Source organism: Onthophagus taurus, chromosome 7 (assembly GCF_036711975.1).
Source record: "Onthophagus taurus isolate NC chromosome 7, IU_Otau_3.0, whole genome shotgun sequence".
Taxonomy (NCBI): domain Eukaryota; kingdom Metazoa; phylum Arthropoda; class Insecta; order Coleoptera; family Scarabaeidae; genus Onthophagus; species Onthophagus taurus.
The window spans coordinates 10,745,812-10,769,332 of record NC_091972.1 but is presented as its reverse complement, the minus strand read 5'-3'; the positions used below and the strand labels follow the sequence as shown (position 1 = coordinate 10,769,332).

General features: G+C 34.5%; 1 protein-coding gene across 2 annotated transcripts in view; it reads left to right on the top strand.

Moving 5' to 3' along the window:
- Nucleotides 1–23,521, top strand: part of LOC111423796 (putative Hedgehog signaling attenuator pxb) — a 159,884-nt gene that overhangs the window by 132,739 nt on the left and 3,624 nt on the right. For both annotated transcript variants that reach the window (XM_023057153.2, XM_023057151.2), the window contains 2 exons: nucleotides 4,745–4,857; nucleotides 17,185–17,353. In XM_023057153.2, coding sequence (XP_022912921.1) covers nucleotides 4,745–4,857; nucleotides 17,185–17,353 — 282 coding nt within the window. The remainder of the gene's footprint in view (nucleotides 1–4,744; nucleotides 4,858–17,184; nucleotides 17,354–23,521) is intronic.

Sequence of the window (23,521 nt, the reverse complement as noted above, 5' to 3'; positions counted from 1 at the left end):
CAGTGAAATCGGAGAATGTGTGGTTATGAGTGGCAATCCAGAAAAGAAGTGTGACCATAGGAAAAACGACGAGAAAATTCGTAGTGTGGATAAAGTTAAGATTCTAAGAATGTGCATATAGAAGAAAAAGATGATTATGACAAAACACGTTGTATAATGTACCAAAAAAAGCAATATACTACTACCATAAGTTGTTAACACTCTAATGACAGTAAATTTGACAATCACGATGTCGTCGATGATCATATATAACCTGCCGTCTATGCTGACGTCTATAAATAGAATCAACTTATCGAACAGTTTCTGAGGTTGTTCCCATAAACTAACTGGTTGAAGAAGAAGCAAGGCATGAAATTATCAGGAAATAGAACAAAGTGATAAGTATGTGTCAAAATGATTTAAACCAATTAAAAACATTTTCAGCTTAAGAAATAAAGACGAAAAATGTTAAAAAAGTTAATGGGTATGTTTCCCATAAAATTTATACAATTTAAACCATAGTAGAAACTGATTGGTGTGAATCAAAATCCTTCTAAACAATTACAAACAACTTGAGCACACTTGAGAAAGATGATTACATACAAAAAAATGATTTTGATGTCTTTTGAATTGGAGAACAATGCATGTTGGTTACAGTTGATACCCAAAACGAAGTACTTGATGAACATAATTACTCGGAAAACACGTGTGGTTTATTTTAGACTTGGATAGAGATTCTGGAACATCTATGATGATGTGGAGATTAATGTGTACCTCAAATGCACATAGTCGTGGAACCGTGATGCTCGAAAGCTTAAAGATGGTTAGATAACATCGACACTGAGATGCATTACACTGTAAATTCTATAGAAATAAATTGATTTATATGTTATGATGGAATTTTAGGTTTACTTTTTTTCTCTTAAGTGTTTTTAGTTTATTTCAAATAGTACAAGTCCCACATAAAATAACCATGTATTTCGAGATGTGTTTTGATCTAAAGTTCCAATACCTTAACTAAAATGTTTTGAAAATATTAAATAAGTGTTTTCAAAATCGTTTTTGTTTACTTATTTCTAAGCGGATCTTTTATATCTAGAAAGGGTTCTTAAATAAAAGTATCGATCATGGGCATCCCACATCAGTTGAATAATTCAGCGGTCCTAGGTAGTAAAATTTTTATGCGTCTACTCGTCGAGCGGACAATAACGCGCTTCGTAGGTAAACACGACGGTGTTGTTTTACATAAAAATGTGCTTTATACGCACGCGATCCTCAGCGATGAGCCGCAATTACCTCCTCACTTATTTAAACGAGAACGCGGTGCCGATAAAATCGTGTCCTTTCCCTTTACTTATTCGAGATGTAAATGTCCCGAATGTAAACGTGTCAGTACCGGTCATGTCGATTTGGTTTTAAGTGATGCTTTGACGACAATCTTGAATCTTAAACCGAGCTTTCGAATCGTATATAAAAAATTTAGAGTCCTCACTTTTTGGAAATCACCCAGAATAAAAACGTTGCCTATAAAACGGTTTAATGGCAGGATAAACGTGTCCTATAAAAGAGAAAATGTTGGTTTTGGGTACGAAATATGTTATTTCGAGGTAATAAAACTAAAATATCAACATTATAACATTTAACGTTTTAAAAAGAGAAAAAGTATTAAATTCAAATATCATGAATTTCACTGGAGTTGATATTGTAGATAGAGTCGTTGCATTTTGCGTTGACAGTGTTTATGGAACATTGCGCCGCCGCTCGACTGCGTTGTAATTCATAACCTGTTCGAGGAACGTGCAAAAAAAGACCTTACAACGAAACGGCTTCAATGAGATCGCATTGTATAGTGACAATACGCTTGCTCGAGCTTCGAACCGGCCCAGCCATCTCGTTGACCACGTTATACGATACTCTACATGAAAATATAAGTTACCAACCTCAACATTATTCACACCTGCGTTAAATAAATTGTAGCAATAAAAATACCCTGTTAATATATACAAAGTAAATTCAGTATTTATTCCCAGTTTTGTTCATCCCCCACAATGTTTGGCCAAATCGATTCGTCAAATAGAAATTTTGCATACGCATTGCGACCAAAACCGCCCCCGGGAAATCCAACCCCTCTTGATGAAGCATTAACCGGCATCACGCACTGTGTGTTCGTGATGGAAACAATGGGAGGCAATCAAGCCACGCGAGACCATAACTAATACATGTTGTGCTGGGTTGTTCCAGGTAACACTTACTTAATATAGAAATATTAAAGATTTGGGATAGAGGAAATAAAATCCCATCTTTATCCATTACCTTGTTGCTTCGCTATAGTCCCTAATGGCGCAACCCAAAGGTAAACTTTGAACTTAAATCACCCGTTAAATTCAGATTGAAACTCGTTTAAGTCACTAACCGATCTGTTTTAATACGATTATAATACTTAAGTTATTGGTGTCAATTCCAAACGTAGAATGTGATTAATTCTTGATATGTTAGTAAGGATTTGTACGCACAGAAGATAATTGGATAACGTAAATCCCTTTCAATATTGACCTTTATTTTCTCGTTTTTATTTACTCACTTAATTGCGAATAATTTACGATGGGTCTTGATCCTTTAGGTAGTAAACAAGTGTAATTATTTTCCCGATGCTACCAGATGACGGCACGCATTGATTGAGAAGCAGAGACTGCCGGCAATCGACGGAATTAATGGAGTATTAATTACTCGTGAGTTGAAAAATGATGGTCGACCGATGATGGCACAACGGCCTCTCCTCTTCACAATGTATCATTTATCTCTCTGGAGAGTTAACGTTAGATTTATTGTCCGCGGTTATGCGTTTATGATTGCTATTACGTTGGGACTACTGTTTTTGGTCTCCTCGACGCGCCATACCCATGTGCTTAATGACGATTTAATGACGGGCTCAAGTTGCTTTCAAACGGTAATGATTGCGTTAACGTGTTTCGACGTCGAGAATTTTAATAGCCGGATAGATCAATTTATTACACCGAATTTGTATGTGTAAAGATTTTTGAGACCCTTGTGCTGTCAACGTTTTCAATTTGAAAAGTTTCAGGAGGAAAATCGGTCGAGTGTACTCAAAGGTGCTCTATCTTGATTAAAATCTTGTCGGATGGTGGGCGGACTGCCCATCGTGATAAGACTAGATCGAGGTCAAGTACCATGTAACGTTGACCTTCGACTTTTGCGTTGGGAAAGCTGTCATGTGCCGAGGAAAAGTTTTCGTTTAACTTTTACGATCAAAATCGATTTAGGAAGATAAGTTCAATGGTGGAAATAATTTTACGTACATATTTTTGAATCTTTTATAAAAACTACCTTTACGATTGATTTTATCACAATATTTCAAAATTTTCATTAAGGATTGAAGTGACGTGTAAATAAGTTCTTCGCCTCTTTAAAACGATGACACAAAGTAGTTTTGAACAATACTGTTTACGTTTTCTCGTACATAGTGACTTTAACGAACGTGTGAGAAGCGTAAACAACCATTTTCTAGTGTGGTCCATTCGGCGTTCGCGTACGTTGGCCACCGTTCGAGTGCGAGAGCGTCAATATTTGTCAAGTGCAGATCAAACAGAAGCTCTTTGTAAAGTTTTGAAAGCTGAAGGTCCGGAAGGTGCACTTTACAATCGAGCTTTTCTTTCAGAATGCACCCGATCAATGTGGTTGATGGTTCTTTGAAAGAAAGAATTTAAAAAAATTTTAAATATTTTATTTTTATCCGTAAAGTTTTAATCCAAATCCACATTCTGATTAATATATGTGAAATGTAAACCTATATAAATATAGTTTCCGTACTTTGCTCGGAGCGTTCTAATGAGATATCCACAGTAGGCGTCAGATTAATTCTGGAAAGTTTAGTTATTAGTAGACGCTTCTCCAAGCGTCGGTTTTGCTACGAGACGTGCCAAGACGGACCCCATCAAAGTTTCGGTGGTGGTTTGGGGTGTCGTTTTGACTCTGGGAGGGCCCGAGATTAGTTCGCCAGGTTATGTCCCGCTGTGGGCCCGTTTACTTAATTAAACGAAGCACAGTTTGAATTAGTTATGAGCCCCTGTTGAAACTACGTGCGAATAAACGCGTTTTCGTTTCAGTTTCATGAAGAATCATCATCGAAAGTTATTGCGATTAATTAATATTCACCCTCTAGAAATGCGGTGACTGGAACGGCATTCAAATATCGCGATTATTAAATTTATAGGGAGGGTGAAAATACCCCGGTCCCGTTTCCGGTAAAAAACGATCACGGAAATGGCACGTAATAATCTGTAAGTTAATATTACTCAAATCATTTAGAATACTTAGATATTTTGTTTTATTTAGATCTAATTAGTTTGATGAAAAAAAAAGCTTCTTTACAAAATACATGTCATCGGGCGAAAAGATAACATGAAACGTCGGACGTGACCTTTATTTTAAAAAAAGCTCCCAGTTGGGATGTGGCCTCCCTTCTTGTTTACCGGGGTTCTTACGATGGACGTGACGACGCCACCTCGTGTCAACATGGAGATCTCCCTAACACCGTAAAGATTATCATTTGTCCCACTTTCCTCCCGTTTTTATTTTTCATTTCCCCTTTGAAAAAATAACCAGGCTCTCGGTTATTTACAATGTTCTTACGTGCAACGCATATACACGATAACGCAAAGAGAGGGTTTTTTATCTTCTTTTCCTTTATTTCGCAAACTCAACGATGTAACATTTCAGTGAATCTTTATTTTACTTTTTGTTTCAGCTGATAGATGCCAGTTACCGTAGCAGTCCTTCCTTCCAGACCTCGGCTGTGATAGTGCTGTGTTCCGTGTTGCTCGGACTCGCTGTCTTCATAGGAATTATACTAGTTTGGAAGTAAGTACCACGAAACATCCAGACGCGTACGCCGTGTGTGCATGTTTATGAGAAGGATAGGAAACAAGATGATATAGAAATCGGAACTGTCTATTGTCTCACTACACGACAACTCCATTTTGGATGTCTCTGACGATGAAACCGAGGGGGGAAGTTTCGAAATCCCGGGTTTGGTTAGATTCTATTGTCGTGTGCGGGTTAATCTAATTTATAAAGGAAAACCTTGATGTTACCAGTAAACAGACGTTATTTCAAGAAATAGAAAAGAACGTTTATTGAATTTTAGTAATTATTAATTAAGTTTAATTACAAGTTTCCTGTTGTACATAAATGTAAATTTTGATTAATATCTTGATAATATACACTAGAGTATCATCAAATCATCGTCCTAATTGTTATAGCTGGTTAGACAATGATGGTATTGTCCCTTAATACTGTTAATATCTCAAAATGCATGTGGAACAATCCCATTAATGTTACGGTTATGCCAATATCTAATTATATAGTGGTCTCGTTGGCCAAGATTAAAAAAATTGAAAATCGTTTCGTTAAATAATCCGAGGGTGATTTTTGAAAGTTTGTTTATCAACATAACAACTTTAAATTCAAACGATTACAATTTTCAGATAAGGCGATAACAGCTTATAACAATTTTCATTTAAACTAATTCTAAATTGCTACTTAACCCTAAGAATTACCCCTTCTCTTAATTATATAAGGGGCTCGTTTATAAATATTACAGCTCAACATAATAGGTTAAGTTGGGATGCTAGTCCGAGTTGTAATGTAGGCGGAGCAGTTCATTTCTACCAGACTCATTTAAGTCAGGACTATTCGCGCGAATGTTCCCATATAAATAAATTTCCTCAATGTAGAATATAAACTCTAGACATTTACTATCTAACATTCTCACTATTGCGGTGTCGTTCTGGTTTAGTGACGTGAAAATATTCTCTTCGAAACCATGTGATATCCTTCCTGATGATATCTACTTTAATTCAAAACTGTTTGTAATAAGATTATCATTCCCACAAATTATCACAAATGGAGATTCTGACCTAAATAAATTCGTACATATAACGGAAATGCGCTGGATTCGGTACTTTTTTTGATTTATACCGAACAATCGTTAATGAAAATCTCGTTACATCCTTAAAAGGGGAAGCTTTTAATCTATTAAAGGTTCTCCTGTAACTAACGATAATTACAAAATAGTGTTACGAGAACTTACGTGATTTACCAATTGGAACATTGGTTACAAAATTCACTTCAAATCTATTGAAGTAGTTTGTAATATATCTAAATAAAACAGATTTTACAGAAAAATCTTTGAGTAATCTTCTAAATTTTAGTAACTGAAAAAATTGTTGAAGTTCCATATTATCTAATAGTACCAGTTGTATCTTCAACATTGGCGAAATACATCATACGCACAACATTTAATCCGATTGAACACAGATGTTATTCAGTATGTTCGGCAGTACAGCAAAATTAATCAAGAGTTAAAAGAGATCAGAATAAACGACGATTTCGTCTTTCATGATTCTTAATCATGGATTTTGGGTCCCACATTTTGGTTTGATTTAGAAGCAAGAGTTTTCTATTACCACGTAATATCGTCGTAAGAACACAGCAGACTTAATTATCACTGGGTTCTGAGGTTGATACTGAAGAATAGATATTCTTTTTGTGAATGCGTTTTTCTTGCTCACCAAGTGTCCAAGATACCTAGATACCTAGATCCAAGATACCAAGATACCTAGAAAGAGTATCAGGTGCCACATACGCCTTCTTTGGTTTTAGTAAATGACTATTTGGGAAAGAGATCGAATAAGAACTTTTTTTCCAAAAGTTTAGTGAATTCATTTTCAATTTTTGCAAATTTTACGCATTGTGCGATAGCATTCCGTCGATTGTATTGCATGAGCAATCGGAATGCATTGCTTTTTATTTCCATTGTGTAATAGAGCCGCCTTTATACTTTATTTTGATTCAACTCCATTTATTTTTATCATACGGTGTAAAAACATTAAATAACTCGATGTTGTTATCGCAGAAACTTGATTTTTTTATACAGATAATATTTCAATCGAAAGTCGCAATAATTTAAATATAAATATTTCCATTAATATCATTTTCTTTAATCTTTTTCGACAAGAAATGCAACTCAACTACGTATTATACATAAATGTATATAACATGATGCAAAGATCGGTTGAAACAACAAAATTAAGGGAACGAAATTTTTATGTCAACTTATTTAAAAATTGCTTGAAAAGCGTAAAAAACCTATTGTTCTCTTCTTTGTTTGTTTTTCCGGATTTCCCTACATCAACTGAAGATTTTGAGAAACACAGTATGCGTTATGAAATAGCATCGTATTCTCTGTATTTTTTTACTCATTTTAACGACATTGATTTAGACTAGTTTTTTAGTATAAGATGCAGGATATAAGCGTATAGTTTTATTTCACTATACTTGAAATAAAAGTTTTAGTGATTCCTTACTAATAATGTTGTATTTTATAATCATCATCATCAATGGCGATGCAGCTCAATTTGAGCCCTGGTCTCCTCTAGATATTTCAAGGTATTTAGTCTGTTTAGTCTTATTATAGCTTTTAGTAAATAATCCTAGACATGATATAAAAACACGTGCAACGATGGCAACAAACCTCCCAGCAACAATCTTTTACCCGTAATTTCCTATCTACTTTCTTAACTGATATCTTCCTTGTTATTAGAGACAGCGAAAAACTAAATGCATCATTTGAAAGCTTGATTTATTCTCTATGTAAAACCGGGTAGTTTCGTATAAAAAATGTAGAACACCGCTCTGTGCTTAAAATAGCTCAAAATTACCAAACTTTAAGCCCTTGTGCAATTGTTATCAAACCGAATTTTAAAAAACGGTTATTACAGTCAGAAAGAGCGCTCCTTTAACTATTATTAATTAATTTAATAACAATTATTAATAACCCATAGCTTACATAATCTATGATTTTTTTTTAAAGTTATAGTAAAATAGTTAGTTGTTTAGAGGAAGAGCAATTAATACGGGTTTCTGCGTGTAGGGATGTATAGTAAAGATGATTTAAGCATGACGCCGATAGATATTGACTGACAAAAACGCGGATTAAGATAGTTGAAGGAGTGCTCTTTCTGACTATGATAACAGTTTTGTAAAATTCGCTTTGATAACAATTGCACAAGGGCTTGAAGTTTGGTAAATTTTAGCTATTTTAAGTACAAAGCGGGGTTCTTCATTTTTTATTGATCTTAGTATCAACTTATCGGCAATCCGGTTTTAGATAGAGAAAGAATCAAGCTTTCAAATGGTGCATTCAGTTTTTTCGCTATCTCGAATAATAAGGAAGATATTAGCTAAGAAAGTAGATAAGAAATTACGGGTAAAAGTTTGTTGCTGGGAGGTTTGTCGCCATCGTCGCATGGGTGATATTCCATGAGGATTTCCATGACCAAAATTATCACATAAAAAAATATTTTGACTCGTCAGGAAAAGTACGCTTCTTTCTATTGTTTTAATATAGAGTTTCTAATAGAGCCGACACATCGCAAAGCTGTTCTTACAGTTTCTGCACTTTTATTGACTTCATTTTGAAGGTGCTGCTATTTTTGGGGAGCTTGTCCAAAATTTGTTTAATTTCTTGTCTAATGATTCGTTTTTCTCAGCAAGACAGCAATTTTCGACACTCTGTACGACTTAATTTTAGAAACTTTCGGGACTAAGTATATGAATGACCTTTTCTCTTGTATATACATTCAATAGTGAAAAATCGTTAAACATTTTTTTAGAACCCATTAAAAAGTATCGATAATGTTCGATTGTGTAAACTATCGACATTTATCGATAATTTACGACCAGTAATTTAACTCTAATCACTCCTTTCGAGCGTCGAAAATGTATTCGAATGCGTGTCAACAACCTTAAATGGCGACTTTCTTTCTATATCATGAATCAACCATAATACTCTGTAATTTAACTGTTATATGATGTATTATAATAAAAAAATTTCTGTTATAATAAAACATGTTGTAGAATCCATAAACCACATTAACATTTTAAACATTTTCAATTTTACGATGAGTTATTGTCGGTATAAAAATTTATTAGGTCGTTAACAACTTAATAACACACGATAAATACTTTCTATATACAGGAAGTAAAATGTTTATTTGCAAAAGCGTGTGTTAAATATTAATAGTGAAATGATGACTCAACGGTCTGTAAACGACTATGACTAAGTTGGTTGGGTAGCTTGTCGTTAATTTGTCGATAATAAAGCTGTACGTTTAGGTTTTGGATGGGGACCCATACATCATCGAAATATTATCCTCATGTCGCCATCGGTAGCTACATGCGTTCGCGTTTTCGAACGAACTATTTCGCAGCTCGTAACTCCCACACATTCTGGCGCTAACGAGCTGTTTGAACGAACAAAAAAAAAACAAAACCGTCCGTCGGGTGAAAAACGGCTCGCGAGTCGATAAAAATCGTCGAGGACCGACGTAGGAAAACAAGCTGTAACTTTAACACTGTTGTGCAACGTTTTTTCTCCTTTCTCCTTTCGACGGGGACCGCGACAGAAAATAGATTCTAAAATTACGAATTAGGGGGATAATAATTCAACTAATAATTCGTAATCGCTCTATGAAGTTGGTCGTAAATCAAGAAATTGTAGACTAAACAGTTATTTTTACGCTCTGTTTTTGGATCAGGTAAAACGTGAAAGTTAGATGAATTGAGTTGAGGAACTATATTTAGCACACAATCGTACAATGTCGGAACGATTAATTCTATTTGGCATTTAGGAATGTTGCCAAAAGCACGTTCAGGGGGCGAAGGGTGAAACGCGTGAGTCATTTTTAGCTTGAACAACCTTCCAGTTGCATTCTTCTAAGCATTGTGCTGTCAACGAATGCTTAGTTTGAAAAAGAAATTCATTAAATTCCGCTAAAGTTTCATTACAGAGTTATTCTAATTACGTTATTGAGCACCACGTTCTTCTACTTGCCATAAAGTATATATAGAGAGAACTGTCGTCAACAATTTTGCGATTAAAACTTGGAGAAAGTTCTATAAATTGAGAGAGCTCGCTTCTCTATAACTCTATCTTAGCTCAGGGGACGCAAAATATCTAATTAAGGCCTAATTGGATCAGGAATTATAACGGCACCGGTAATGGAGAAAGCAGCGGAGCCGTGCCACTTCTCAAGCTTGTTAAAATTACACGGTTTTGCGAACAGACTCAGAAATGACAATTTCCGATATTCGGATTTAGTTTTGTCAAGGTAAATTAAGCATATAAAACTTTCAAATAAATCTCGTCTAGAACATCCACTAAAACTCTTTATTTTTCGGCGTGTTTTCTTAAAGTATAAATCACATGCTTTTTTTTTGTTTGGTGATTGATTCAAGAGTCAACTGGATTTTCAACATCGCAGCTGGAGCATGCTCATTACTCACGGTGGAAAGACAAAAGAAAACACCGCGGCTTCAAGATTTATTCGCTACAGCTACTGTTTGCCAGTCAAAACACAATTAAGTGAAATGTTTAGAATTCGAAAGGACCGTCGCCACCGTTTTCCCGTTGTAATTTATTCACGAAAATAAAAGTAAAACGTGTTTTCACCCGCTAACAAGCTTATTATTTAAATTCACTACTTCCTTTATTTCTTAGTGTTTATTTTATCTGTTATTTCTTTCCGGCCACCTTTTAAAATGGTTTAAAAACCTCAGGATACCTGCCGAACCCAAAGTTATCAATCGAGTTCTTTTCGTTCCGGCAAATTGCCAATTGATGTTCGAACTGTATCTATGACGAAATCAGTAAACACCCGAAAGGAAATAGTACCTGGCGCCGTTTTGGTCGACTAAAGTTTTACGACCGAACGATAACCGTGGAAAAAAGAACGTTTCACCAGAGACATGATAATGGAAAGCAACCATTTCCTTTTTTTTTGTGTACCTGTTGTTTGGCACGAATTGTTCTATTTTAACGATAAGAGGGTTGTAGTTTTCTTTATCTTACCGAATGGCAAACGATTTTTTATGTTTACCACCCAATGGAAGGATCTCGTCTAGTTTTTAGGCAGTTTATGGTATGTTAGTGGTTAGGGGTACATACCAAAGCGGTTTCTTTACAAAAATTTCTAAATGTTAGATAAAATCGTGAAGTAATTAAAAATTTTTAATTAGATAAATATTATTTATAATAAGAGTGTACTTAATTCGCTTCGCAAGTTTGAAACCGTTATGGGCCTGTTTATATTAATCAGTTAGATTAATGAAGAGACGTGTTCAATTAAATAACCAATTAACGACAACGAGGGCTCGATTTTTTCCTCGATGTGGTCGTAAATTAATTCGAGACTACCGTTAAACCGAAAGTTATGAGGACTTCTTTTATACATTGTAGCTATCGCCTTTTCGTGCCAGGCCAGATAAAGCGGTTTAGATAAAACCAGCGAGCTGTTATTTAATAAAATTTCATTTAAGTCTAGGAAACGACGCCCACTACGTAAGCTCATCCGTGCTTTCAAAACTCAACGGCTCGGAATGGATTAATAAATGCTTAACTGGTCTTGTTAAACGTGTTAAACAGGCCGCGGTGTAACGTAAACTATTGTCGATTGGAATTTTTTTTTTGGTCTGTTACTTTTCAAGTATTACACCAAAATCGTAAAACCCGCAAGTTTATAAGAAACGCTATAATGTTTTCGTCTTGATGAACAAACAATTAAGTTGAGCTTGCGCTCGTGCAATTAAATCGGTTTGTTATTTTTTGGATCTACCTTGTACAGAAACGATTTCGAATCCTTCATTGTTAAAGTCGACATTCCGTCACAATCGCAAACCGTCCAACTCAACCTTTCTTGTCTACAAGAGAATTTCAGTCGCGGCTCAAATCGTAATTAATCGTTTTTTAGCGTCTGCGCGCGCACGCCCATTATGGCGAGAGGAATGTTCCCTGTTCCCCCATCGAGACACTTGTTTATATGCCCCAAGAAGTCAAAGGGCTTCCGGTACCCTTTTTGTTTAGGTTTTCGAGCCGTTTTTCGAACCTCGAGTACGTGAGAATCAAAACGACAACAACTGCATAGCAACAGAATACAACTTCACCTTTATTTATTATCTAAATATTATTATTTTAATACAAACCAATGTTTACGTAAGAAAAAGTTATTGAAGTGTTATATCAAAAGGATCCAATGACTCTACGTTGCATGAAATTCGGAAGGAGTTAAATTAGGCATAGCAAGCGTTCTCCAGGAAGAAACTCGCAATCTTCCGTGTTAGATTACAACATCCTCAAGTAAAAGAGTCACTTGACTCCTTACATATGCTACGTGGACATGTGCTTAGTGCAGAAAATGGATCCGAGGCCGGATGACGACGACGACACAACGAAAACGACGATGTTTCCTCGTCGATTTATTTAATGAGATGAAACTTACAGGTATAAAGAAGCCCGCTGATTACCACAACCGGAAACTAGTTATTTTATGGATGCGGGGTCAAGTTACTTGTTTTTTTAAATAACACTTTTGGTTCTTCGACGACTTAAGATGACCGCGGACAACGGAAATTGGTGACCCAACCTCAATTCCTGGGTTATTCAGAAACGCCCACATAAAGTCCCATCGTAAATTCCGCACGCATTAAGAACGTATTGAGAGAAGAGAAAGCAGCAACATCTGGTTTACGTATTTATGTGAAGATGGATGCGCCGATTTTATGTTGTTGCAGACACCCTGTAATCCTGTACCCATATTGATTTCTGTACCAGATAACTGTTGTGTTCATAAATTTCGGTTTGAATGCAAACCGGTTATTTTTAAGTCTTGAAAATAATGAACGCAAAATTATTAATATCCTATAATTAAAAACATTAATTAATGTTTAGAACATCTTTATCGTCTTGACAGCTGTCGGTTTTAATTGACAATTTCATTAATCCAATGGTACGTAAAAGCACTGGATTCACCATCGTCATTACGGCTCATAAAGGAAGAACTAGTTAAGTTCGACTGAAGAAATAGCTCATCTAAATTGCGGGAAAATATTTACTTACCGCATCAATTAAAATATCCAGAGCAAGTGCTCGGTCGTAATTACGAGTAACGAGAAGCTGGAGATGGACTAAAAAGCGTCGTAATCACCGCGATCAGTTCTCGGCAGGATGCTAAACGAGATCTGGTCGAGCTCCCCTTCGAATAATGTTACATAAAACAGCTTGTAATAAAACAAATATAACGATTTGTTAAATAGATGAATCATCTAATATAATGAACATACTTTGTTGCAATTTTTATTCAAAATTATTTCTTCCCTCGTGTTTAATATTATTCCTCGTTTTATGTTACGTGTCGAGTTTGTCGAATGGGGTCACCTTTCAAACAGACAGAGGCACACACGTTCTTAATTATGCATAAACTTGGTGGAGCAGAGGCCCACCAGCTGACGATTATGCACGTGGAGAGAACAATGGAGTACTTAAACGCGACGACGACGATGTCTACGTTGACGGTAAGAGGAGAGAATACTCGACGGTGACGTGACAACGCAGCAACACCGGCCACTCGAACGACTTAATTCGCCCCTACGTTAGAAGTTTAGTACCTTCAAACCACTTTGGCCTACTTCTTGTACACGCTTAGCTGTCATGTGCATGTTAAAACGATGCCGTTAAACATTTTCCAGAAGATGATGAGTAAAGACCATTACCAACGACAAAAACTGGTTGAGTGGAAATGTACCAATTTTGTTATTTAAAACTTGAACAAGTGGCACACTTTAGATAACGAGGCAGAAAATATTATGTGTGTGTGTTTTTGTGGTATTTCCAGTCATTTCTTAAGTAGTTTAAAAAATAATCTCTTGTTTACAAAAAAATAAGTCAAAGAAAGGATTCTGATAATTATTTTGTCTTGCTAGAAAAGTCCAGAAAAAACTCAATTATTTACTTAATGCACAATATTTTACAAGATAACATCCCATAATAATGAATAATAAATGCCACACTATTCTGAATTGGAGTTTTGCCAAATAAATCTGTTGAATATTTTCGAACTTCAAATGCACTTCTCTTTTGGGTTCAATGCATGCAACGGAATTGTTATTGTTCAAGCGATGAAACATCTCTTTCAAACCTGGGTGGGCTCGTTTTGCTGGAATTGTACTTTTCATGGGACGGCGTCCCCGTTTCGACTTTGTTTGCTGGAATGGCAATTTACGAAGGTCCGATTGAAGTCAAAATAGAAAAAATGCTTGGTTCCTGAGACGTGGGCATCGAAGGTTCAGTGAACATGGCGAATTATACATCCACCAATTATACGGCACTGTAATTTTTCATCGTTGATTTCGACCTCTGTAAAACTTGGATCATCGCTTGCACAAATTCCGAATCTGCAAAAATGTGTAGATCTATTCGAGCCATAATTGCAGCATTCTTTTGTTTACTTAGCGATCGCTTTGTTTTTTTCAGATATTACCAGAAAACTAAAAAAAATTTTTCACTTCAATTGCCATGTTTTGAAATTGCACCGCTTAGGCAGTACTGGGGAATTGTTCAAATTGATTGCTATCTTGTTGACGGCGCATTTGAATCACATCACTTTTAGGCATATTACGAAATGCCGTAGATGTTATTGCTGCACAGAATCCTCTGAAGTTTTTGTCATCTTCTAGGTCTATTTCAGACCCAGAACTTTCTACTTATTCGGACATTCCTTAGAATCTTTTTGACCTATTCCAAGCCCAGTTGAAACTTTATTCAGGAATTGTTACATCGAAATGTGGCAGTTTTTCATCATCCTGAAAAAAAAAGCTTTCATTTTTTTCTAAGACCAACATATACAGTTTTGCATATTCTCTGTTCTTCCAAATGTTGCCAAATTAAAAAAATCACTGTGACTTTATTTATGAATATAGATTTATACACCAAATTAAAGCTCAAAGTCTCTACTTTTAGACGGTGTATAAGAATATATACGTTGTATTACAAAAATATGGGATAAATATTAAATAAGAAATCTCTGATTTTGGTCATTATCTAATATCTAAGAAAAATTGAATAATTTAAAAAAATCTCTATGGCTTTATTTATGGATATTAAGCCATGATTTATATACCAAATTAAAGCCCAAAGTCTCTACTTTTAGAAGATGTTTAATAATATATAGGTTGTATCATAAAAATATTGGGATAAATAATAAATAAGAAATTTCTGATTTTGGTCATCATCTAATATCTAAGAAAAATTGAATAAATTCAAAAAATCGCTGTGGCTTTATTTATGGATATTAAGCCATGATTTATATATCAAATTAAAGCCCAAAGGCTCTACTTTTAGAAGATGTATAATAATATACAGGTTGTATAATAAAAATATTGGGATAAATAAGAAATCTCTGATTTTGGTAATCATCTAATATCGGGAAAAAATAGAGTACATTCACAAAATCAGCTTTCAATCGGCTTTTTTCAGCAGTACTTAGACTTTTACTAGCAGTAGTCTTTTATTGGTACTATCTAGTATCCCATTAACAGAATTTAGTTTTTTTTTTGGTTTTCGTCTGATTTTCCGCCAGTAGTAGCCAGTCTTCTGGCAGGAATATATAGTCTTTTGGCAGCAGCACTTAGTCTTCTACTAGCAAAAATTAGTCTTTTGCAATACAATCAATAAAAATCAACAATAAATTTTGCAATAAGATTATCTTGAAATTGTGGATTAACCTGGATTTTCTATTTTCTGTCGTATCGTAAATTTAATTAAATTTATACGATATATCGACCGTTAGGGTTTAAATAATTGATGGCACGTCAGGCGCTGGTATTAATAATTAATTTCGGAATTAATTAGTCCATTAAAAACTATTATTGCGGTTAAAATGTTCGATCGATGTGACGTGCTATTAATAAAAGACGAGCTGGTCCAATTAAACTAAAATTCCAAAGTTGTACTTCTCCTTGGCAATTACAGGACTGGTAATGAACGTTTGGCTCGAATAAATAACAAAGTCGAACGTATAAATCGATTCGTAGGGGACGGCGCTTTATAAATTAAGTCGTCTCCGTAAAACGCGGTCTCGGACAAGTTAATTTAGATTGGATTTTTCCGGCAATGATGAATGGTTTATATTCGATACGAACCAGTTTAGCTATATAACACACAGAAATCCGTTTTCTGTCCGTTCATAATTTCCCGGTAAAATACGTTTCAATTTCGCTAAAAGGAAATTGACTTATTTTAAAACGGAAACGGACGTGTATCGATCCCATTTTGAACGCATATTCATAAGTTATTTGCTGCAAAAAGGCCAAGCGAAAACTTATTTGGACTGAGGTTGAGAAATTCAAACAAATTTTTATACCAAGATGGATTAGCGAGCTTTCTTATGCAAATCTTTGGAAACTTGCGCAAAAAGGGAAATTATCCCGTAAAAAGTTAATGACCGGGAGTGACAAAAGACCGCGCTCTCGGAGTGGTCTAAGAACTGCAGCAAATGAAACCCTTTGTTCTTAATTCCACGCTAATCTCGCGATGGAAGGTTTACACCGGAAGAAGAAAGATTTATAGAAGGACCACTGAGAATTCCCAAGAAAATCTAATTCAACTAAAAAAGATAAAAGAACTTTTTACGTTTCCAAGTCTGTTTTCTCTAAATATATCACTTATTTGACAGCGACAAAAAAAACGCTTTTTAAGCCTTGAATTAACCGATTCTTTTTAATTATTTTTTTGCTTTAATCTATTTGTGTAGTTGAAAGTAAATAAATATGTCCAGTGACTAATGCGTAGTAATAATAATTATGTAGATATAAACCGTGATCAAAGAAGTTTCTAAACATTATACCAAAGTCTAAATTCTAGTTTATTAGATCTTCTTAATGTAATTGAAGGAGTTTCTGTTGAGAAATTTGGCTTTAATCCAACGAGAATCTAATAAATTAATGTATGCAATATTTTAGAACTAATTCTTAGAAATTGTAAAGGATAGAGTCACCTCAATTTCTCTTACGTCTACCAAGAAACTTTGGTAATTCCCACTCAAATTATCCCAATTGTCTCCTCCTCCTTTGTCTTCGAAGAGCGCCAGGATAATGACTTAATAAACATGGCGGCTTTGCCAGTTAAAAACTCGTTTCCTGGACGAACCTTGACAAATAATAGCGCCGCTATTCTTCGAAAACAATAATACTATCTGTTCAAAAGTTAATTTAAAAAGTATTAAAGAATTTTAACTAATTATAATCATTGATTAAAATTAATGATAATTTAATGTTTATATTTCTTTATTACAGACATAAGAGAAAAGTACAAAACTTCCTACCGTGCAAGAATTCGCCGCAAACTAATAGGGATGGACCCACCACAGCTGGAGTTATCTACGAAGATCTGCACGAAATAATGCCAAGACCGACGCCGCAACATCACGCGGGCGTCGCTCACGTCGTAGCCTCGTCCATCGAGGTAAATTTACATTTTTTTGTTTGCTTTCTTTTTCTCGTCCTTCTTTCGTTGTTGCGAAGGGCCATGCCGTCCCGATGTAAATGCACCCGACTGATAAATATTTACCTCTTGTACTCTAATTTTAAAGTTTCAATCTGTCCATACTTTAAACGTACCTCTTCTGTTAACTCATCTTTTATTAATAACAAAAGAGATTTTCATAAAAGAAAATCATTAAAGTAATTACTGTAAACAAGGTTTGCTTCAATTTGATTAAGAGTAAACAGTTTCCCTTTGAAAAGTGATAACCGAAACATACGTAGCCTCAATCTATGTAGAAATGGAGGAGGGTTTTACGACCCCCACTGTACACCTCCTATATTTACACATGAACAGCTGCGCAAAGCGCATTTTGCTTCATCCAGAGAACACACAGGGAAAGGACCCGCATATCCACGGAAGCGTAAAGCGTTTTGAGAGAAGAGCGTCGCGACGTCGCCATCGTCGACACAACGCGTACCAGGAGCCTTTTTTTTAAATAAACACCTACACATGCGCCGGTGACATAATGTCAAACAGACGGGTCGGTTACACATTAAAAAAAAATTTAACAAAAAAAAACTTTGAAATTAACGAAGAACTACAACGACGCGATGTCGACGGCGGAGGTACCCACATAAAAAATATATTATACATGTTACAGTGTCACATATTATGAGTTAAAATAGAACAGTCAAGGGACAGATGTTGATAATTTTTGTTTATTACCAATTAAAAGATGATACAAGGAGTAGAACGAGAATGGGGAAAAGATGTTCATTAAAACTTTTTCAACTCTTTATATTATAACGATTTTTAACATTTATTTTCGGAACAAGATCAAAGATTCGTGTTTTCTTATTATTGATTAACCCATTTCGACTGAAAAAAAGTTTGGCCAACTACATATACAAGCTTGATAATCGATCAGGGGAAATACCTAAATAACTTTCTTTTTTTATTCGTGCCGATTCTATACAAAATGTTTAGGCAAAGGAGCCAAACGACTGTTGAACTTAGAAAATCATTAAATAAACGCTTCAATATTAACATTCAAGTAGTGAAAAAAATAACCAAATTTTTACTGAACCAGATCAGCGATGTTTAGTACGTAAAATAAAGGCAGATCCCATTATTGGTGCGCCAAAGATGATTATTGCAGAAAGTGAGAAAGAACCAAAACGTGAGATTAAATTTTGCAAAACTGCACAAAGCTAGAAAGAAATTGCTTTTCTGAACACCGTCTTGTTTACTGATGGAAGTAAATGGGCCAGATAGCTAGCTGAATAAAAAAAAATGAGGCTGAATAGATATTTGACTATGATTATCATGAAATGTGTTCTAATTTCTAAAATTAGACAGGGCACTCTACTAAAAAGGGTTATTGGGTTTTACGCGAAATCATAAATGGAATTGATTTGATATTTGGAAAACCGACATACAATAAAAAAGTCAATATTTTGGTAAATATATTTTTTTTAATTATTTGTTTTATATAGTCGGTCTGATTTGGACATACATTTTAAAAAGTGTTTAAACATAAGTTAATTTAGATTTTTTTGCAAAAAAAAAACCTTTAACACTGAAAAGTGAACTTTGTACTTTTTAAATCTAAAAGTTTCCACAAACGTCTGTTTTAAATTATAAATAATAAATAATTCATTTACGTCAATCGTCTTCTTCGGGCTTAAGGTACTTTTCTTAAGCCATGATACATTGCCGAAATCTTCTTAAATTATGAACTTTACAAAATATGTTTAGTATCAAAACAGTTAACATTAACACTTGAAAGAAATGGTATGTTATTATTTTATTACATGGGAATATTGTGTTATTAAGTAAAATTAAATATACGTTTGTCAGGCAACCAAGGTTGCACAGGAAGGAATGAAGTTAACTGACAACTTGCTAGGAGTGATAATAAAAACATATAAAAGGATAAAAACAGAATCAACGGATTAACAGAGAAATCAACTGGGACCGAGCCAATTAAAATAAAAACTTACACATTCAGTAACAGCAAATCGCAATAAAAATAAACCAAGCCAGAAAACGATACATTGGAATGCTACATTACGTTGTGCATTTGGCAAACAATGACGTGGCTTGTGTTTTTAGTATAAAATGTAATAGGATCCATAAAAAAAAATAAAATAATTATGGATAACACAGGTTGCAGTTATGAAGTAATCACAATCTTGTAATCAATTATCTCAAAATATTAACAAGAAAAAATGAATCTCAATTAAATATCTATTCATCGCGTGTGTTCGTGTCTTCTCTTCATGTTTTTCTTAAGGTTATTAAGGTTCTATTAAGGTTTCCGTAGATATTTTGGCTTCATATTTAGTCGTTTTTCTTGCAAACAGTTCATGATAGTCATAGTCTTTGCGTCTGACCATTATAGAATTAGACGGCATCAAACTTATCTAACGGAAAAAAGCAATTCAAACATTCCAGATGCACATGGAAACACATATTATAAACATATAGTGTTAAAAGAGGAGCCCTTGCCTGGTACACGAATGTTTCAAAGATAGTTGGATCCGGAGTAGGCATGGGCATTAGTGGACTAAATACCCACATTAAATTGCCCCTCAGCTCGTACATAACCATTTTCAAGCAGAAGTTCTTGTTATAAACTTCTGCACCGCTTTGAACCTACAAAAGATACAGAAAGGTGCATCCATAAACATTTTTAGAGGGGCATACACGTGTGACTCCGCATTGATCAGAGAGTGTAACCTGAGCAACCTGAGAGAACTTGCTATGAGTTGCTTGAGTATGATAACTCCCTCCCAAAACAAAACCAAAGAGGTTTTATGCCTCAGCAAAGGAGGTCTAAGGACGCTCCCAGCTTTCCATGCGCCCCTAAAATACCACCTCTTCCACATTGGACATGCTGAGGATCAAACTTGTCGGCTTTGCAACGATGAGTCAAAAACGGCTGAACATATGCTGTGTAATTTCATTTCCAGAGGCCGCCTAAAATACAAAACTTTCGGTAAAGCTCTTATGACACCTACTGACATAAAGGAACAAGACCTTGGAGCAATACAAGGTTCATTAAGGACTTACATTTGTCTTAAACTTATGGAGGGTTAAAGTTACAATAGGTCTTGTAGGTTGCGGTGACGAGAGGGCCGCTCCCCTCAGCCCGGCAGCAATAATAATAATAGCTTCATAGAACTAGCTTCTTTTTGGATTGGTGTAATATCGCATTGTATCCACAATATCCAAAGTTATCTTCATTTCTAAAGGTAAATCAATAATTTTCTGGTAATAATGTATTTGAGTACAAAGAATCAAGTGTTTGTAATTGAATCCAGAAATATAAATTATAGGCAAAATGCATATAGTTTTTGATTCCCAAATAACAATTTCTGTACGTAGTATTTCTCCTAAGTGAAACTAAGAAATCATCATCTAAACACCAACATTGGCGCTTTTCTGGCAACTTATGGATGATTTCTTCTTTAGTAATGCAAAATGTATGATTACTATTTAGACTTGAATATAAATATATATGTTTGTTTAAACACATCATTTTTCATTTTGTTTTGGATTTCGATCTTTATATTATTGATGGTATTCTTTATAATTTATAATTATTGCTATATTCAGATTTTATTACAGTTTACAAACAGTTTCGATGTCAATAATGACAATTTTGACATCGAAACAAACATGAAAATGATAATACGCTGTTTACAACTCGTATTCAAACTTATAAAATATAAATGTCGAATGCATTTTTTTGACGTTTATTGTTAATATTTTATGTGCATTACAGTTAATCTAGACTTGTTTATTCTCATTAAAAATAAAGAAACACTTTCATAACTAATTCTATGTTGAGATTGTTGTTGGACGACAAAACTGAAAGAATGATGTGATTTTTCTATAAAAAGATCTTGTTTCGATCTGTGGACGAAGAGCACCAACAAAATAAACTAGGCAATTAATTTTATTACTAGGATTAAAACAAACGGCGAGCAACGAAGCTTGGTTAAAATTAGCGGTCGGCGTGTGTAAAAGCGTTCGTGTTCATTTATACGCCGTGTTAAAACCGCCGACGGTGTCTTCAAAATAAATATGGAGGCCCGTCGTAAAACAGTTTACTGTTACTTTAGCACAATTAGTTACCTACCGATATACGGACATTTTCTAAAATAAACCCTTTAGTACTTACGTATACAGCTGTGTCTTAAAGATCAAGGAGAAAGATGTCGTAATAAACCTTAATTACGCGACAATATCGTTCTTTAGGAGGCGAAAATAACCATTAATAAAGTTTTTTTATTTGATTTTATTTAGGTAGAAGATTCTTTGTTAAACCTAATTCAAACGTTATGAAGAGTTGTGGATCAACGGATATTAATTAAAAGTAAAGTTTAAAAAGTTTTATAAAGCTTTTGTGATTGTTGATTTTTATCGTAGAGTTGACAAAGAACTCACTAATAGCACTGTTAATAAGCAACTTAAAGAGCTTCTTCTTGTGTGGGCTAAATGTAAATTAACGCCCCCTTATACTGTACAGAAGTTAAGGGTTGTTTTCGAAGTGTTTTCAAAGTGGTGATGTTGACATGTTAATAAATTTAACCTTCTTTGTACGTTCATTTTGTTCGTGTTTGTCTGTTTTTTGTTTTGGTTTATTTTTTTTATATTTTTATGTCCATATCGTTGCTAAGACTAAGACCACCCTCGTATTCTATGTTTCTTATCCTTCGGCGGGTACTTTTGCTTTATATACGTCAACGGGATGAACCCAAAGGGCGTTTTCAGAGTGGCTTTCTCGCTATAAAAGCTTGGGTTTGCTTTCCGTAATTGGCTCCATACAATATTAACATACTTTTTTTTATAGCAAAACCCGGACGTTTTTATTTTTGTTTCGGTACTATTTACAATTTTTTTGCGTGCTTTAAATATTCAGTTCCGAACGAAGTATCGATTTCGAGCGACGTAAAAACACCCCGGCAATAACACGTTTCGGTTTCCATATACCGTAATTTAACCGTTTAAGTATTTATTACCACCAACTGGATATTAATTTCCCGCAGTACCGAAATGAGGATAAAACATAAAATTAAAAAAAATAGAAAATGAGAAAGCGTTTTAATAAGGTGAGTTTTCGTCTTCGTTTCTCAGTAATTTATGTATTGCGCTTAGTACTTTTGGCATCGTCAATAATTAAAAACAGCGGAAAAAGTTTTAGCCGTAAAAACGACCGTTAAAAGACCAACGTAAATGTTTTACACTCCGTGTTTTACGAATATCGTCATTTACGTATACCCAACCCAAACCGTAAAAGTATAATGGAGAAGGAAGATTTGGTGGCGTGTTTTATGATTCGTATACGTTACATCCAATTTTCATAATTGAAAGATATAAAAAAAATATATAATTATGATTTTATTCTTTAAAATATTCTGATTTTTAAAATTCACAAAAAAATCTGATTTTTGAGGTTACTGACAAATCAATTTACTACGAACTCTAATTTTTATTTAGTATAATTAATTTTTTGTAGTACATCACATAACAATGCTGTACAGCATTGTTCTAAAATGGTTGAATCTACGCAATGTCGATGGAATTATATTTTCGTGCTAATAACTTTCACTGGTTCGACAAAAATTGGAAAATTTTTATTTTGAAAAAGCATTTTGAGCTTCAAATTCACCCTATAATTCCATCGAAACTGCGTTAACAATGAAAAAATATGGAATACTGAAAATACAAAATACATGCATTCGGGACATCAGGTTTTCACATATCCAAATTTCAAATTTTTTCGTAATACCATTTTCGTAAAAAAAAATCGCCGAGTACGCCATAAAAAAATTACTTTTCGCATGTGAAATTTTAAACGCGTGTATCCCGAAATCTGTGTGTTATGTACCTTTCATATTTTTCATCCGATTTTTAAAATACTTTTTAATGTAGGTTTGTCTCTTGGTAGTCCATTTTTGGATATCACTTGAATTGAATTGCGCTTACCCGTATTCAATTTACCAGGTTAATTTTAGAGATGTTAAACCACAAAACAGGTTCATGAAATTCTGTAACTCATTTTCAGTAGCATTATTTCATCTAAATGTAACTTATCAGCCCAAAGGTGGAATTTGTGTCCAATAAACAAAATTCCCT